General features: G+C 37.0%; 2 protein-coding genes across 3 annotated transcripts; both read left to right on the plus strand.

The window, feature by feature from the left end:
* The first annotated feature begins 4,353 nt into the window (after window positions 1-4,353).
* LOC108211433 (casein kinase 1-like protein 1) lies at window positions 4,354-10,341 on the plus strand. Of its 2 annotated transcripts, none has more exons than XM_017383036.2 (14): window positions 4,354-4,655; window positions 4,747-4,787; window positions 6,869-6,938; window positions 7,039-7,187; window positions 7,295-7,390; window positions 7,486-7,556; window positions 8,496-8,557; window positions 8,672-8,735; window positions 8,810-8,894; window positions 8,985-9,111; window positions 9,228-9,310; window positions 9,386-9,449; window positions 9,682-9,818; window positions 9,970-10,341. In XM_017383036.2, exons 1-14 carry the CDS (start codon window positions 4,580-4,582, stop codon window positions 10,243-10,245), a joined length of 1,401 nt encoding a protein of 466 aa, XP_017238525.1. In that variant the 5' UTR covers window positions 4,354-4,579; the 3' UTR covers window positions 10,246-10,341. The 2 variants fall into 2 exon arrangements, with proteins under 2 accessions (XP_017238525.1, XP_017238524.1); XM_017383035.2 differs by having other exon boundaries at window positions 4,436-4,655; window positions 9,386-9,479.
* Window positions 10,342-11,070: 729 nt separating this feature from the next.
* Window positions 11,071-12,841, plus strand: LOC108211361 (UDP-glycosyltransferase 73C11-like). The gene has a single exon (XM_017382939.2). The coding sequence runs from the start codon at window positions 11,211-11,213 to the stop codon at window positions 12,684-12,686; it is 1,476 nt and encodes a 491-aa protein (XP_017238428.1). The 5' UTR covers window positions 11,071-11,210; the 3' UTR covers window positions 12,687-12,841.
* Window positions 12,842-13,561: the final 720 nt, after the last annotated feature.

Below are 13,561 nucleotides of genomic sequence, written 5' to 3' on the forward strand. Positions count from 1 at the left end.
GATTTGTTCCGGTCCATTAGAGCCTAGGTTTGTTGGACCGTGTAAACCGCCATCAAGAAGGCCCGTAACTCGCTTGGTCCAAGCCCAGATGTCTAAAAAGGTTATTATGGAGCGGGTAGCAATCTAGTAAGCGGAGGTTGAGACCTCGAGAAAGTAGAGGTAGAGAACCTAGGAGAGCGGAGGTAGAGACCTCGAAATATATACTCATACGGCCCAAGACGGGACTGATCATGAGCCTTCATGCCTTAATCTTCCTCTGATGGGGTGAGGGAACCCAAGACCACGAGAGTAGCCCTAGAGAGAGCCCACAAAGGACTTGATATATCCAGCTGATGACCTCTCAATTGAAGCCATCTTGGAGTAGAAATGATGAGGCCTGATGGACTTGCTGGAGAATGAGCCCGAGGGGTGTGACCCCTAGGTTAGCTACCCCGAGTCAGAACGACCTCGATATTGCGTCCTGGGTGCAACGACCCCGGGTGATGACCGCGAGGATGATGATCCCAAGAATGATGAGCCTGAGGATGACCCCGAGGATGATGATCCTAAGGATGATGACCCTGGGGGCCTTTTTGTTTCATCATCATGGTCAGTGGGGTAGCCTAGTAAAATCATAGGCTCGTGGGACTTGGTCTAGCATATTCATGAGTTCAATGTACTTAGCTTAATATTGTTGTGAGGCATTGGTACATATAGTCTTCATCAAAGTAACTAGACGAGCCCGTCTTGGTGGTCCATATTCAAATGTGGGTCTGCCGAGGCCCATGCCAATTTGGGCGTAACTACTATCCCCTAATTCGTTATGATGCAAGGAGGAAATTAAAAAAGTTTTGGGGAGAAGCTTCAGGTCCATGTAGAGTGAGTCAGGGAACATGCAGCCCCCCTTTATATGGCGACCCCTAGGCCTGGCGATGCCATGACCAGTGATCCCGTGACTAGCAAGCACAAGATGAATGAGCCTGAGGCTAGTGAGCCCTTTCAAGGACGAGGGCTAGATCTTGTTCTAGGCTTGGTGCCCAATCATGTAATATCATAACCGTGAGTCCAAGAAACTTGTAAATTTCTTATCAATAGGCGCATCTGAGGGTATTTATCAAATATGGGTTTGCTGATTGGTAAAAGTCATTTAAATGTGGGCTTAAATTGGAGCGTGAACGAACTTATGAGATAAGACAGTAGGATCTAAAGTTGTAGGGTTTCCCTCTTTAAATGCTTTAAGTTGGGCTCCCTAAGAAACGCCCATCCCCTCAAAGGGTTACTTTAAACGGGTGGCTCATTAACAAACGACCCCATTCGAGGTCGCTCCATTCTTAGTCATGGTACCTAGCTACTTGGAACGAAGTACAAATATGGAAGAAGCTACAAAAGTAATTAAATAAAAAAGGAAGTAAATATTAAATAGGACCGTAAAATGTGACCTAACAATAGTTGTGGAAAATCTGAAAACATTATGATATACATTACGGAGCATTAAAGGGTGCTCACCTCCCTTGTTCAAAATACATAAAGAGAGAAGTATTTAAATTGTAAAGAGACAACAATTAGCAGGCTTAAGCTATAGCTGGAGGGTCTTGGGGGTTCTTGTTTTGAGTGAGGGCTTCCTCATCGGCCTGCTTTTGGGCCTCCTCGACCGTCTCCTACTTGATGTCCTCGTATACTTCACTGTAGCGACCCCCAACAGCGATGAATCGAAGTCAAGAAGCTATATATAAAGGACTTCATAAATATTACCTGCCCCTCAATCCTAGCGTCCTTAATTATAGTTGGCCGCTCGCCTTTAAGTTTGTCCAACTCAACAAGATGTTCATCCCTAGATTTTTGGAACTCAGCCCTCGCTTTCTCACTCTCTTCAAGTCTCTTTTTTATCTCCACCAACTCATTGCGAAGCGGTGGTACTGTTATCTATAACATCCTTCTAAGAGTTCTTGAGCTGGGTCATTTGATTGGCTTGTTCAAGAGTTTTGGTCATGAGGACCCTGTTGCCTTTCTCCAACTTCTCTTTTTGGAAGCAACATTCTTGACCTCGCAATGATGCCACACTTGTCGAAGCCATACCTCATTCAGAAGCTTGGTCCTTGCTATGTTTTTCTCCTCAAGAGACAAGGAGGTCCAAGATACAACTCCGGGCTCGCTCACATGAGCCATGCCAAACTTGACAAATATGGAAACAACGATTTTGGGAAGAACTGCAGGTGGTCACCCCAGTTTTTTCCCTCTTAGGGACTAGCTTCCTAGTTTGCTGTTTGGCTCTCTAGCGGGCAATGTCCACAAACCTTTTGAGGACCCCATCCTTGGTCCTAATAACTATCACATCCTCATCCTTAGTGTTGGGAGGAAATCTATTCCCAAATTTTGACATGCCTGAAATTTAAAGAGAGATTATTGGGGACATAACTGTGGAATATAAAAGATGCAAGGATGCAATACATATGTGAGCAAAAAAGTAAATATGTCACAAGAATGCAAGCCATGACTCGCCTCGAAAAAAAAAAGAGGACCTACTCTTAGTAAGTGGTACTTCTCCTAAGACTTCTCTTTTCTAGTATTCTGAACACGGTGGTGAAATTTTCTAGTAATTGAGTTTGTAATGAATTATTTTTATTCTTTCAATTTTAATAAATTGTATCCGATTTTGATTTTGTGCGGATTCTTGATAAAATGTCACAAAGTTGATACATATATTCTTTAGAATTTGAGCACATTACTTCAAAATCTCATGGATTTTGGTGGGTTTTAGAAAAACTTAAATATACTAAACAATCCCACAAAATCCATTATTTTATGAAGTCCAAAAAAATCTAGGGAAAATTAATTCTAAAGTCCCTAGATTATAGGCACTTTTTTTTCTGGGTCCCTGAATTATAAATGTCAATTCATAAGCAGTGTTGTGAAAAGCGCAAATCGGTTCTAAGCGGTAGGGGCACCTTCTAGCGCTTAAGCGGTAAAGCGGACGCTTAAGCGGAATTTTAAGCGGATTAATTAAATATAATAAAATATTTAGTTATAATATTAATATATTTAAAAATAATATTATGTTCTGTTAAGAATATGCATTTTTAATATTTTTGATAAATTATATATTTTTTAATTTTATAATATAATTATAGTTATATTATTAAAAAATTAATTTTTCAAATTAATTTTTAGAAAAAATTAGCAAGTCAACATCATTTTGACCGCTTAACTACCGCTTAATCCGCTTAACGACCGCTTAATCCGCTTAATTTTCAAAAACGCTTAATCTCCCGCTTAGTAAAAAATCGAAGCGCTTTAGGGCCGATTCCGCTTAAGCGGCCGCTTAATGCGCTTTTTACAACACTGTTCATAAGTAATTCAACTCTTGATTTTTTCCTACCTGGGTCCTTCCGTTAGATCTGATTTGACGTCGTTAGTTTTTCCGGCAAACTTGGTCGGAAAAGCTCAGATCCGGTGAGCTCGGATTTTCCGACGAGGCTAATTTGAACATTAAAAATAACGAAAATTATATGAAAATGCTCATAATCCCACGATCTATCAATTTACATCATTATAATTCGAATAAAAGCTATTAAAATGAAAACTAATATTCAACTCAAAATTCGGAAATTACCAAACTAAATTTTGATGGTATAGATGGATAGGGGATTGAAAAACGAGCAATTTGATTACTCAAGTTTCAAATTTGGATACCAGAATCACCTTCAAAGTTATCTTTGATTCTCATGAACTTAAGAATAACTAACGGCGTCAAACCATTCTCATGAACTTAAGAATAACTAACAGCGTCAAACCAGATCTAACGGAAGGACCGAATAGGAAAAAATCAAGAGTTGAAATACTTATTAATTGACATTTATAGTTCAGGGACCTAGAAAAAATTCAGGGACTTTAGAATTAATTTTCCCAAAAATCTATCAACATTTGAATACAATCACATTTTTAAGTATAATTTAAAATCTTAATTGAATTACCACCAGATTTTGTATTATAATTTAAAATCTCAATTAAATACCCTAAAATTTGATACATTTTTTAAATCTGAATTAACGTCAAAGAAAAAAATCTGAGTTGAATATAGCCCAAGCCTGATAAAGACTTCTAAATCACTCTTTAAAACCAATAATATAACTGATAATATAATACTCCCCCATCCTATTCAATTTAATATGTTTTTTTTCACTACTTGGCATGCATTTTAAATTCTTATAAAATATAGTTTTTTTTTGAAAGTATAAAATATAATTATATAACACATTTTTAATTTTTTCCAATATAAAAATATAAATATTATATTTTTAAATAAAATAAAAAAAATCTTAAAAATAAGTTTCAAAACTATATTTTTACCGCGGACTAAAATCCATGACACTCGGCGGGACGGAGGGAGTACTCGTAAATGCTCACAACAAGTCACAACTGTACCCCTAGTTACCTTTGTATCCCTTTCTATGATCAAACAACACCCCCATTTCAAGTTGGAATAGACTAATTTGTCATCATCAGCTCTATTTGCTTTCAATGTCATCGCATATCTCTGTTTGTATGCACAACGCTTGCTTTAGACATACACAGTAATATATAATAGTTTCGTAAGGTTGTTATGGAACCTCGTGTTGGCAATAAGTTCCGATTGGGCAGGAAGATTGGCAGTGGATCCTTCGGAGAGATCTATCTGGGTAAACTCCACCCCCGTCTCTCTCCCCTGTGTTCACGTTTCATGGGTTTTTAATTTGATTGAGTCTTATGTGTGTATGCATGTATATGCAGGTACTATTAATCAGACCAAGGAGGAAGTTGCAATTAAGCTGGTGAGTGCCCTCCTCATCTTTAATTCTTCATGACACTTTTTTATAGTAATTTTGTTGTAATTGCTTTAATAGTTGCTCATGTGGACTTGCATTCTTTCTTTTAACTTAATATCTCATATGTGATTAGTTACGTTTCTTTTGTTTTTGTGGGGGTTGAACTGATGGGATGAGTTAATTATTTGACTTGGTGAGTTATACTTGTCTTTAGAATGCCAAATTACTGAGTTGAGCAGTTGGTCTTTCGTCGTGGAGAAGTATTGATCTTTCTATTATTCAACGATCATTTTTTTTTATTAATATATCAAAATAATCATTTTTCTTGTTCTAGCATATCAAGTGAGTCATCGACAAATTTTTGGTCTCTTTTGCATCTATTTAGAATAAAGGTTTGTCTAGTGTGTGCCCATGGGCACATGCTAAGCACTAAAATTTATGGATTGGATGCTTTTAATTGGTGTGGTTGTTGTAAATGCAGAGGGGGCTCCATTTTTATTAAAGAGTATAAGCTAATCAAAACTTGAGATATTTATCAAAATTTGTGCTTATTGTGTGCCCATGGGCACACCATAGAAAAACCGTTAAAATAAAGCTACATTCACATAATTTTAAAATCTTCAAAACTGAAAAAAAATTGACTATTAAAGTTTTTCTTAATAAGCATGTACCCATCATTCCGACTACTTCAGTTTTTCTAACTAAACATGTACTCATCTTCCTTTTTCAATTGAATTCAACATTTATTTTTTAAATTTAATCAAAATTTTTCATTTTATTATCATCACGTTGCCTTGTGAAGAAACTAAACAAGTGACCTAATTGATAATTGACCATTGTTCAACGGATGCCACAATACTTGTGGCTCTGGAACATGTACTTTTTGCCTGAATGAGTTAGCCTTTTTTGTTTAAGGTCAAACTATTTCCTGCATTCAGAAGCTGATATTTTTGGGGCCTGTGGATTTATCATTGGTTTACCCAAATTTACTGCACTTAGGCCATTAGATGACGCTTATTTTATATTGTGAATTGGAGTTCGACCTGGATTTTAGATGTGGACTTATGAGTTGACTCAGATTGTCTATATGAGGGGAGCAATTATCAAATTAGACTGACTTAGTTTACTTTCAAATGAGACAGCGTATGTCTCTAAAATTACAATGGATCGTACCAAAACCACGAAGAATGATTTGCCTTTTCCTAGATGTGTTTTATATCATTCAGCAATATTAGGGACAGTAATTTTGTTGTCACAGAGGGCCCAATCTCTTGTAAATCTCTCTCCCTGCTATGCCAGGTAACGTAGCAGGCTTTACACTTCTGCTTCTTACCCAACAGGGACCTAATTGGACCTAATTGTATGCATGACAAACTTTGGAGATTTGGTAAAAAAAAATAAATTGATGGACAGTTTTCTAAATTTTTATGCTATATGTATATGTTTCTCTGTAATTTGTACACATTGTGATAAGAGCTCTTGGGATTTAGGATCTGTATTAGAGTTGTCATACAGATTAAGTAGTAACATATGACTATCAGGTAACTGGCATAGGATCTCGGTCAATTTTACGAGTCTTTTATTTCTTTTTAGCGTGGTTATATCATCTTGAGGTGGCTGATGTGCAAATATCATGATGATGTTCAAAATAGATATAAGATAGGTGTTTGAAAGGGTGTAAGGGTTTAAGGATCAGTCAAAAAAAATCTTTAAAAATGTGGCCTGTGTTTTTGTTTCATGATCTAACTGTAGAGATGCAAAGATTATGATAGTCTTTTTTTTATATTTAATTTGATTTGTAAAGTACTGTATTTTTTTTTTTTGCTAGTTGATTACACACGCACACGTGGGGAGTCGAACTCCCGACCTCCCGCAAGGGGGTACAAGAGCTCTACCACCACACCACATCATATATATATTGTTATAAATCAAGTGATCCAAGTCATTATATTCATGTAAAGTTTCGATATTGATTATGTGTTCTGTTTATTATTTCTTTATTTACTGTGTATCATTTTTAGTGATCACAAGTAGTAATCAATCGTTAAAACAGAGTGGATGAACCTGATATTTATTTTTCTTTCCAGGAAAATATCAAGACAAAGCATCCTCAATTGTTGTATGAGTCAAAACTATATAGAATTCTGCAAGGAGGAAGTAATGCTTACTCTGTCTTTTTACATTATGTTATCTGTCTTCTGCTCCTTGTTTTATCATCTACTCGTCGGTATTATAACTGAAGTTCTCTCTATTGCAGCTGGAATTCCAAATTTAAGGTGGTTTGGAGTGGAGGGTAATTATAACATTCTAGTGATAGATCTTCTTGGACCCAGTCTTGAAGATCTATTCAATTTTTGCAGCAGAAAGCTTTCCCTGAAATCTGTTCTTATGCTTGCAGATCAAATGGTAAGTTTCTTCAAATCGGTTTAACATTTGTCTTTCCAATTCATAATTATAAACTGCATGTCTATTATTGTTGCATGGATCAATTATTTCACCTTTATATTTTCCAGATCAATCGTATAGAGTTTCTTCATTCTAAATCGTTTCTACACCGTGATATTAAGCCAGACAACTTTCTTATGGGATTACAACGGCGAGCAAATCAGGTTCTGGTTTATACCTTACACTTTCTTTGTTGGTTGTCAAAATTAGCCTCAATATTCGTTCTTAAAAGTCAGGATCCCCTCTCCTCTGGGTGCAGGTTTACATGATAGACTTTGGTCTGGCAAAAAAGTATAGAGACACTTCAACGCACCAACACATACCTTACAGGTGGGATGAGTGATTATATATGCTTTATACTCTCTTTATAATTAGTTTTGAATTATTTCTGACACTTGGTGGACTTTATCTGTAATTTTAGTCACATATTTATTTGACCAACCTGCGCAACATGCAGTGGACTTGTGTGCTTTAAACAGTTATACCTCATTTACACTTTCTGGTTTTGTGTATTTTCTAGTACGCCCGTATTTCTTTCTTGGTTCCATTGATGGTACTTGTGATGGTGTTTTAGCAACACATTTCCTTTGTACTGTTAACCTATTTTAAAACGCCCGTTATTTGCATAAACTACTATACTATTTATTCGTAACGTCTATTTTATTGTACCCCATGACGGGGAATCCGAAATATCATAGAAATTTGAAGAAAATCAAATATTATGATTACAAAATACAGAAAAGGAATGACATTCAAGCCAAAATGATTTATTGAAGATATGGGGTATGACATTTGAAATGAAAGGGTTTACACTGCTCTCATATTCTGTGTACTTAGTGCTTGTTTGGTTGACATCTAGATACTTAGGAAGTAGAAATTCCCAGGAATTGATGAAATTGTTTGGTTGACATTAGTTGGGGAAGTATAAGTTCCTTGGAACTTCTAGCACCTACAAATCATGGGAAGTTACTCATGTAGACCCCCCTTGGTAACTTGCACTTCCTGTAGGAAGTTAAAACCTATCTATCAACTAAACACAAATTTTAACTTCCCATTTATTATAATTTCCACGGTGGTTTCAAGTTACATAGGAATCAACTTCCTATTGGTGACCAAACAAGCACTTATATTAAGACCCAACTACCCCAGTGTACCAACTTCTTATTGTTTTATTCTTCTTATTGTTCTATAATAATTGTAGTGTTTTGTTAATATTATTATTTTTAATTGTGGAAAACATTATACTTACGTATGGTCATGGAAATGTAGAGAGAATAAAAACTTGACTGGGACAGCGAGATATGCTAGTATCAATACTCACCTTGGTATTGGTATGTATTGCTCTATTTCTTCTTGTATAATTTAATTTCCTTATATGTAAGTTAATGATGAGTCTCACCTTATAGTTTCCGTTTTTACTTTCTTTATGTATTTGGATTTTCTAGAACAGAGCAGGAGAGATGACCTTGAATCTCTTGGCTATCTTCTCATGTACTTTCTTAGAGGAAGGTGATGAATTTGCACATGCTTTCATGAATCTCTTTGTTGATAATGTGATACTCATATATCTCTTCATTCTGTAGTCTTCCTTGGCAGGGTTTAAAAGCAGGAAATAAAAAAAAGAAGTATGAGAGGATTAGTGAAAAAAAAGTTTCGACATCTATTGAGGTGACGACTGACTTCGCATACCTATTTAATGGATATGTTTCTGCAATTTTCTCCTTCCGAGTGTGACTGATGGTGGGTTGCTCCTTTTAGGCATTGTGTGGCGGTTATCCGGCAGAATTTTCTTCCTACTTCCATTACTGTCGTTCTTTGCGTTTTGATGACAAGCCAGATTATGCTTATTTGAAGGGAATATTCCGTGACCTCTTTATACGAGAAGGTTGTGCCTAGTTGCTTTAAGTAATTGCTAGATAATGGAGAATTTGTCTGTATCCTTGCTTTCTAAGAGTTGGAAGAAAAGTATAACAGTGAGGTCATTTTTTGATTTGGTTGCAGGGTTTCAGTTTGATTATGTTTTTGACTGGACCATTCTGAAGTACCAGCAGGCAGAAATATCTGTTCCTCCATCCCGGGGCCTCGTAAGTGTTATAAAATATTATCGTCCATCTGTTGATTCTAGTATGTAATGTGGTTAAGCATGGCTTATTCATCAGGGGCGAACTGCTGGACCAAGTTCTGCAATACCCCCTGCTACTCCCTATATTAACCGACAGACAGGTAGAATACTGCAGCAAGACTTTGACACAAGTATGTATCTATTTGTCTTAAACAGTGGTGGTCCGTGCTGCTTGTCAATATGATAATATTTTAGACTTGAAATATTAGTCATTCATACTTGGGCTTAAACACCCCTTTCTTTTCTTGGTTGTGATAATATTTTCCGTGAGTGACATTGTCCACAAAGCCTTAACTTAATTTAATTTTGGATTACCTCGTCATTTCATTGCAGCTGTTCCAGTGAAGCAAGTAGGTTTGTCTTCCACTGATGTTTCCGATAGAATCTGTGCACAGGATAAACCTATCGACAGTTTAACTAAGCAGAAAGCTCCAGTTGAAAATCATTCAATACCTAACAGAGATGCTATAGTAAGCCCTTAACTGTATGTTGATACTTGTATATTTTGGGGGATATATTTGTGATTAGCTTAAAGATTCCAGGAATTAATTACATTCATGCTCAGTGTCTACAACTAAACGTTTGTTCTCTTGTTTGTTTTATTCTGGTATTTCTTTGCAGTTGCCAGGCACGACTTTTTCAGAAAGGTTAACAAGGCAATCTGGAATCTTTACCGGTGAGGCATTTCCAGGGGGAAATGAGCTTGATAATCCCTATTCTTGCATCACTGAAGCCAGCCCTGGGAAGCTGCACAAAATCTCCGGCGAGCAAAGAGGTTCATTCAATCCTAGGCATGCTTCATCCGGAAAAGGTCATTCAAACCTGATGAATTATGAAACAACCCTGAGGGGCATAGATAGTCTACACTTTGGTGAGACAAAGAGGGGGCAATATTAAATATCACCAGCTAATCCTTGTAATTTAAGCCTTTTGTGATATCTCCAGCTATCAGTTAAAATGATATAGTTAAATGGACGTGAGTATTGGATCTGACTTGAATCCTTTAAATGGAATGGAAATGTTCACCGAACATGACTTCAAAACAAATTTAGTCCAAAATGATTTACAAGATCTTACGACAACTTTCTTCTAAATAAGAATGTCCAAGATTACTCATGTTGTCCTTTTAATCTATGCTATAAATATAACATAAACAATTATCTATTTGTTATTATCTATATTGTAACAGGAAACTAAGTTAGAAATGTGTAGTATAAGAAAATATAATTTCACTTATGTGAAGGTTATATGTCTGTTCGCCACATCCTTGTCCAATTATGAATCTATATCCACAAATCCTGATTTTTAATACTCCCTCCGTCCCACTTCTTTTGTCTTGTTTGACTTTTTGTGGTCAAATTGACCAAACTTTGACCGATAATAAGTAATTATTTTAACATGATTTTTAAAAAGTGAAAAAGACATCTTAAAGTGGATTAAATGTAGATTCTAATGATATATTTTTTGTAATTTTTTTCAATTATTTAATATACGTAAATTTCAGTCAAAATTGGGTCAATTTGACCACAAAAAGTCAAACAAGACAAAAGAATTGGGACGGAGGGAGTAGTTAAGAATCCAACACTTGAATCCGCATTTGTACCCGAAGCCCGTACCCGAATCCAGGTAACTTGGTCTACCAATGGTCTGAATTGCTGACGCAGGCTCTTATGTCAGTTTAACAAACTTATCCAAATCTCTACCTCAGTTGATTTATACATAGAGTGATCAACTTTTATACTTCCAAGTCCACAGCTTATATCACATAGGTCATTGTTGTCAAAGCATTGAACAATTGAATTTCTTTCATCTTCTTTGTGCAGTACTAGTATTTATCACTATCAAACTTCTGTTGTGTACTAATGGGTTCACAGTCACAGCAGCTTCACTTTGTTATGATCCCCTTCCTGAGTCCAGGCCACCTTCTTCCAATGATTGATATTGCCAAGCTGCTGGCCCAACGCCATGTCATTGTAACAATTGTCACAACGCCTCGCAATTCAGTCCGCTTTGGTGCAGTCATTAATCGGGCCATTGATTCCGGGCTCCCCATCCGTCTTCTTGAAGTCCAATTTCCATCTGTTGAATCTGGTTTACCCGAGGGATGTGAAAGCTTTGATGAACTGCCCTCTTATAGTTTGACCATCAACTTTTTTTCTGCAAAAAGTATGTTACAAGAGCCTGTGGAAAAACTTCTTGGAGAGGTAAGGCCTCCTCCAAGCTGCATATTGTCTGATAAACACGTGTTCTGGACCGCAAAAACTGCAGAGAAGTTTCTGATTCCTTGGATTATTTTTGATGGAATGAGTTGTTTCACACAGCTATGCACAGAAATGCTGTCAACTTCAAAAGTGCACGAGAAAGTCTCTAACTCGGAGCCCTTTTTAGTTCCTGGTTTACCTGATCCCATTGAATTTACCAAACCCCAGTTGCCTGGTTTATTCAATCCTGGTTCTGCTTCCGATTCTGTGAACGTTATACGCAAACAGATAAGAGAAACTGAAGTAGGAGCCTATGGGGTTGTGATTAACAGCTTTGAAGAGTTGGAAAAAAATTATGTTGATGAGTTTAAAAAGTTGAAACGAGATAAAGTTTGGTGTGTTGGCCCTCTATCTTTATGCAACAAAGATAACTTAGATAAGGCTCAAAGAGGAAACAATGTTATCAATGATCATCACAAATGCTTGAATTGGCTTGACCTTCAGAAACCTGCCTCTGTTATCTATGTATGTCTCGGAAGCCTGAGCAGTCTTGCAGTTACACGTGGACAGCTGATAGAGCTTGCATTAGGCTTGGAGGCATCTGAACATCCATTCGTGTGGGCATTAAGGGCTGGAACTAAACAAGAAGAGATTGAGAAATGGATAGTAGAAGATGGATTTGAGGAAAGAGTAAAAGGACGAGGCCTTTTAATTCGTGGTTGGGCTCCCCAAGTTCTGATTTTGTCACACTTTGCAATTGGAGGGTTCTTGAGCCATTGTGGTTGGAATTCGACGATTGAAGGAATTTGTGCTGGAGTTCCCCTAATCACATGGCCAATGTTTGCAGAGCAGTTTTTTAACGAGAAGTTATTAGTGCAAGTTGTAGAGACTGGTGTGAGTGTCGGGAGTAAGATGGTTGTGCAGTTGGGTGAGGAAGAGAAGACCGGAGTGCATGTGAAAAGAGAAGATGTTGAAAGGGCTATAAAGTGCATAATGAATGGGGGAGAAGAAGGGGAAGTTAGAAGAAGAAAAGCAAGGGAGTACGCGGAGAAGGCAGCTAAGGCTGTAGAAGAAGGAGGCTCTTCTTATTACAATATAACCCTGCTAATTGAGGACATTATGAAACAAACTAAGTGATCTAATAAATAAAGAGCAAAGGCACACCCCGGGTAATTAATTTATGTAATCGTGGTATTTCATCACGGATATGTTAGGGTTGCTTAGCATTTGTGTACGCCCATTTGTGTTAAAAATTTGATTTTCAAGTAATTAACAATCCTCCTTGAGCTGCACATTATGTTTGAATATTGTCATTTCGAGCATCAAATTGAGTGAGAGTCGGCTACATGTTCGTGGCGGGTTATGCTTGGATTATGTTCTCCTCCGAGAGAGCTTTCTAATGCATGTTTATTCACTCAAAACGACTAAGAAATGGATGAGTTGTGATGATCCAAAGTTGTTTCCTTGGTAGTGGAAAATTTGGAAAAAACCTTAAGTCCCACGTTGGTTTGATAAAGAGCTTTTGAAGATTTTATATAGCAAGACACTTTGGTAGTGTCTAAATGTGTTAATCAATCGCCTATATATATTCATTATAGATTAGGGTTTTTAGACATACGCAAATACACAGCCTCTTGCATCTCACAACCCTAGTCATTGGTGATAGTTTCGGTCTTTGTTCTGGTTCGTCGAAGATGCTTCTTGCATCGTCAATCTGTTTTTTCCTGGGAGGCTATCGTTCATCACATATGGTGAGAGCGAAATACACTTTAAGGAGACAGTTACGCACTGGACTCGGATTCCGTCTCCTATCGTTCATCACATATGGTGAGAGCAAAATACGCTTTAAGGAGACAGTTACGCACTGGACTCGGATTCCGTTCATATATCCTTTGCACAAACGAACACGGTTCTGATTTGTTGCACAACTTGATTAACACTTTATTTTTGGATTCTTGAGAATCTGTGGATGATGAAGCAGTACTAGTATTGTCGGTTGAATTATCGAAACC

Source organism: Daucus carota, chromosome 3 (genome assembly GCF_001625215.2).
Source record: "Daucus carota subsp. sativus chromosome 3, DH1 v3.0, whole genome shotgun sequence".
NCBI classification, from domain to species: domain Eukaryota; kingdom Viridiplantae; phylum Streptophyta; class Magnoliopsida; order Apiales; family Apiaceae; genus Daucus; species Daucus carota.